A 5,327-nucleotide genomic window follows, 5' to 3' on the forward strand; every position below is an offset into this window, starting at 1 on the left:
CCCCCCCTTCACTGTAATTCACATGATGCACATGACCAAAACATCTCTCTGTAAGCCAGGCAAGCAGATTGTGAGGGATGTGAAGTTACATAATGGAGCTTCTCATCTACAAAGTTTAATAGTTTAAGTTTAAAAAGCTTGGAACTCCCCATTCTCGTTTTTTTTTTTTTAAACTGAGAGTAAAAAACACTTTTAACTCTAGAAAAGAAGCACAGCTGTTTTGTTATTTGATTCTGTTTGGATTTACCACATCCTGAGTGACTGAGAATCTACACCAGCACCTTTTCCAGCCATTTTGGGGGGGAGCAAAGAAGGGAAAGGGGCAAACAACAGTTAAAAATAAATGCATTGGTCTTATATAGAGCTTTTTGAGACCCTCAAAGACGCTTTACAATTTCATGCATCATTCATTCACATATTCACTCACTGATGATGGTAAACCATAGCCACAGCTGCCCTGGGGTGTGCCACAGGCCACTCTGACCACCATCAGTAGGCAAGGCAGGTGAAGTGCAGGGTTATTATAGTTAACTAAAGCTAACTAAATGATGAAAACTGAAATTGAAAAAAACATTTTAGTTAACTAAAATAAATAGAAACTGTAATAAAATAAAAAAAGATAAATGAAACTCTATAATCTTTTTACAAAACTAACTGAAATAATAGAATATCCTTAGTTTTAATGTTTGCCAATTTATTTTGAGCTATGTGGACTGAATAAACTAATCTTTTTTTTCTTCAAATTAAGCAGTTTCACATTAACTGTGACAAGCACAGCACCTCATGGTCTGCAACAATGCTTGTTTACAATCTGCTGTTGCTCAGTGCTCGCCTGAAAAATGACAACAAAAGTTGGGAGAATGTAGCAAAGTCTGATTCTTTGAAAATGACTGCAAGAAAATTAAAAGAAAGTGTCTTGTAGTGGAAACAGGTGATACAATAGATGGAATATTTCTCAAAGGTCTAACTAACAGAGTATCTTAAGCTAGCTTCTCTTAGTAGTGCCCATGTAAAACAAGCCCCAGCCAGGTAGCACCGGTAGACAACTATTGTCACCTTCTTAAAACAATTGCCCAAGTCCTTTGTTGGCAAAACGGAGTTACAGGATGATTTTCAAAAATCTGCTGCTTAGTTAACTCACAGGAACACTTCAAGCTGGAGGATGCATGGGCAAATATGTTTTATTCAAACTACAAAAAAAAACTAATACAAGAACTGATAAAAACTAAACTAAAACTAAGCATTAAACAAACAAATATAACTATTAAAAACTAGCAAATCCACTGTAAAAACTAATTAAAACTAACTCAATAAAAAAATGTCACAACGGAATAAAACTAAAGTATAACAAAAAATCCAAAACTATCATAACCTCGGTGAAGTGTCTTGCCTAAGGACACAATGACTGAGATGGCTGGAACGGGGGGTGTCAAACCGACAACCCACCGGTGTTACAGGACCACTACCCTAACAACTCTGTCACAGCCACCCTGTTTAATGTACAAGATTTAAAAGAAATGCCTGGCAAGGTTTGATTCAAACCAACAGTAGCTGTGTAAAACTGACATATTGAAATTATTTTGTATGGAAGTGGAAAAAGAGACATTTTTACAATGTTTTATGTCAAAGAAATGACAAATTCAAAACATCCCTCCTCACCCCAGTCAGAAGGACGAAGTCAAATTAATTTTAATTGGGTCTGATTAAATCCTACATGGAAACTTTGCTTTCTGGTGGAATTTGATAGAGCAATAATAAAAATATTGGCAGCAAGTAGACAAGAATATCTACAGTACATTTTGACAAATATTTGTATAAATATTGGAAGATATACGGGACAGGAAGAGGCCGTTGCCTAACTTTCTCTGATTTGGTCACAAAGATCTGCTTTTATTTTCTGTAGGGTTTTCTGGGTGTTGTTTTTTGCTAATCATGTCACCGTGGTATCTTGTCCGAGCTGCTTATTTTTATGTGTAGTTTGATAAATAATCGTAATGGGTGAATGATAGGCACTGCTCTTTGTCAGACAGAAGTGATAAAAATGTATTTTTTGGTGCAGAACCCCACCATCGTCATGTTCACCACCATTGCGGGGCTGACAGGGGTGGTCATCACGCTGGCTCTCATTCTCATCATCACCTCCTCCATGGAGGTCATCCGCAGGTCATACTTTGAGGTGTTCTGGTACACGCACCACCTTTTCGTCATCTTTTTCATCGGCTTGGTGTTCCACGGTTATGGGTAAAGACTGTATTTTTACACTGATCTTTGAAGCCAATAGTTTGTCTTCCTCCTGACCTGTCATGTTTCTGTTTGTGCCGGCAGGCGTATTGTGAGGGGACAGACTCTCGCCAGCCTCCAAACAAACAAACCGGATAATTGTGCTGATCGGTTTGAGGACTGGGGGAAGAATGCGTCTGGCTGTGACGTACCAGAGTTTGCTGGAAACCCCCCGGGGGTAAGCTTCGCTGAACATCTTCCATTATGTTTATCTACTGAAAAGGCTTCATTTACAACAAATGTGTGATTTAGCACACAAGTTTTATATTCTGAATATCTTGTACAATTTAGGCAATTATATATCAAAACATTCAGCTCATTCAAGAAATAAGTGTTAAGTTCTTGTAATTTTTATACGTTTCACAGGGTTTCACTTTATTTGCAAATATTTCCCTATTAAAACACATTAGGATCTTTTCGATTAACTCAAGCCATTGTTCTGACTCTGTTGTTGCCTTTTTGTTCTTTTAGCTACTTTTATCATTCAATTGGCTTGATGAAAGCTTTTTGCTACATTAATTTTCAGCTATCTTTCTGATACAATTGACTAGCATTGTGCTACTTTTACATTTTCACTAGACTTTTAATACTTTTGCTACTAATCTTTTAGCTAGTCTTTGGCTACTCTCAGCTCGTAGTTAATCTTTTGTTTATTTTCCATTACTTTTAGTAATTAAAGAGCTTTTTGCTTCTTTAGCCTCGAGCTAGTGTTGCTTCAGTTTTATATTCTTCAGTAAACCTCAGCATTTGCTCAGCACTTGTTCACACTGTATGTTTATCAGATGTTAATTTAACCAGTTGACATCACTGTGTATATTTTCCTGTTCTTCAGACCTGGCAGTGGGTTTTGGCTTCGATGATCCTCTATGTGTTTGAGAGGCTTGTTCGGATCTACCGGTCCCATCAGAAAGTTGTCATTACCAAGGTGTGTTTCCCTTTAAACCCTTTGAAGTGCAATGTTCCAGCTGCTGTATTTATCTTGTGTAACACTGACCCTGACTCGGTCCACAGGTGGTCATGCACCCCTCCAAGACTCTGGAGCTGCAGATGAAGAAGAAAGGTTTCCGAATGGAGGTGGGACAATATGTCTTCATCCAGTGTCCGTCTGTCTCCAGGCTGGAGTGGCACCCCTTCACCCTGACCTCGGCTCCAGAGGAAGACTACTTCAGCGCCCACATCCGAATTGTTGGCGACTGGACCCAGGCGCTGTACGAAGCCTGCGGGGGGGATAAAACCGAACAGCAAGAGGCCTGGAAGCTGCCCAAGTATGATACCAAGACAACTGGAGGCTTAAAAAAGAGACATTGTTTGTGAAATTGCCTAGTTTCTGTCCCACCGATCAAATTCTCCTTAGAGAAGCTGACAGAAGGGGTAACATTCAGAGCTGTGGGTGGTTTATTGTAGATTTCTGTTGCTTGTTCAGCTCTGAAATGAGTAGAAAGCACTGAAATCAAACTGTTATAAGAATTGCATCTCAGACTTTAATCGACGGTGGTCCTGCTGAGCAAATTGGAGCTTTCTTCATTTATCTTTAAGGCAGACAATGAAAGACTTCAGCACCGCTGCCTCCGTGAAAATGCTCCTCGCAGACATTCGCCTCTGCTCACTTTGCTCACACACGTTGGACTGACTGAACCGTCACATTGTTTAAAACTGCGACTTAGCTGGAGCTTCAACTAGAGAAAAACAACCACAAAAAGTTTCATTGTCTATGTTTTTTATGTTGAACAGAATCAGATACTGTGGCCACTATTCAGATCTTAAGTTTGGGTTGATTTAAACATTTTCCTGCTTCCCTGATACCAAAAAAAACATTAGCTATAAACACATTTGTAACCATAAATCAAACAGCTCAGTGTATCTTAATGAAACAGGCATCAAAATTTCTTTTTCAAACAGAATAAACTCCCTTCTTTGTAAAAGTGGGTTAAAACTAAACAGTAAACAAACTACCTGAAAACTTGCCGTATAAACAACTGTGACACTTTACAAACTATTATTGTTTATAATATTGTTTCTTCATACCAGCTGAGTCAAAGATATCAGTGGTGTAAAATAAATCAGCTAAGGCATTAGGAAGAATGTGCTGATATTTGAATTGAGTTGTTAAAGTTAAATAGATGAAAACAAAAGATAAAATTAACAAAACTAAAGAACAGAAAGCTAAAATTAGCCAAATGAGGACTAAAAGTTAGAACCAACTAAATACCTAAAAGTTAAAATGATCAAAACAGTAACTATAACTTAAAACTACATAGCAAAATATTTGTTAAAACCTAAAATGGCAAAACAGTAGCTGAAAGCAAAATTCATAATAAAAGACAGATTAATGTTAAAATAATACGAGTTGTTAAACCTATCAAACAGTAACTGAAGGTTTTAATTAGCAAAACAGTTACTAATACAAGCAAAATCAGTTTTTAGGCATACATTTTTTGAATAAGGTGTTGACCAAAGTGCTGTACACATAAAAGGTGCAAGTTAGCAGCAAAAAGGCTAAACTGGCAAAAAAAGTAGCTAAAACTTAATAATGAAGCAAATATGCTGAAGAAAAATTTAGAGGACACGGTTTGTTAAACAGGTCTCCATTTTTTTATTGAAAAAAATATTTAAACAAATAGTTACAATTATTTTTAAAAGTTACAAAAACTAAAGACCTGAATGAGCTGAATGTCTGTAGAAGAAATTAGTCCAAAAACATGCAGGAGATACTTCGAACAAGAAAACAATAATTAAAATATTTTTATCTTTTTTAATTTTAATTAAAAAGATTTAATTTTAATCCTTTTTTTTATTTTATCTCTTTGCTCACAGGGTAGCCATTGACGGCCCGTTTGGTACCGCCAGTGAGGACGTGTTTCATTATGAGGTAGTAATGCTAGTTGGTGCTGGAATCGGAGTGACTCCTTTCGCCTCCATCCTGAAGTCTGTTTGGTACAAACACATCCAGAATAACCAGGAGGTTTTCACCAAGAAGGTGAGCTTGACTTTGGCAGAAAACTGCAGTTCACCTGTGACAAACTTTTACATATATATATATATATATA

At 37.1% G+C, this 5,327-nt stretch overlaps 1 protein-coding gene across 1 annotated transcript in view; it reads left to right on the forward strand.

The window, feature by feature from the left end:
- cybb (cytochrome b-245, beta polypeptide (chronic granulomatous disease)) overlaps positions 1-5,327 on the forward strand; it is a 38,627-nt gene that overhangs the window by 13,152 nt on the left and 20,148 nt on the right. The window contains exons 8-12 of the mRNA XM_014021767.1: positions 2,060-2,241; positions 2,326-2,458; positions 3,113-3,205; positions 3,292-3,545; positions 5,095-5,257. Coding sequence (XP_013877221.1) covers positions 2,060-2,241; positions 2,326-2,458; positions 3,113-3,205; positions 3,292-3,545; positions 5,095-5,257 — 825 coding nt within the window. The remainder of the gene's footprint in view (positions 1-2,059; positions 2,242-2,325; positions 2,459-3,112; positions 3,206-3,291; positions 3,546-5,094; positions 5,258-5,327) is intronic.

This window comes from Austrofundulus limnaeus, unplaced genomic scaffold, assembly GCF_001266775.1.
Source record: "Austrofundulus limnaeus strain Quisiro unplaced genomic scaffold, Austrofundulus_limnaeus-1.0 Scaffold305, whole genome shotgun sequence".
NCBI classification, from domain to species: Eukaryota; Metazoa; Chordata; class Actinopteri; order Cyprinodontiformes; family Rivulidae; genus Austrofundulus; species Austrofundulus limnaeus.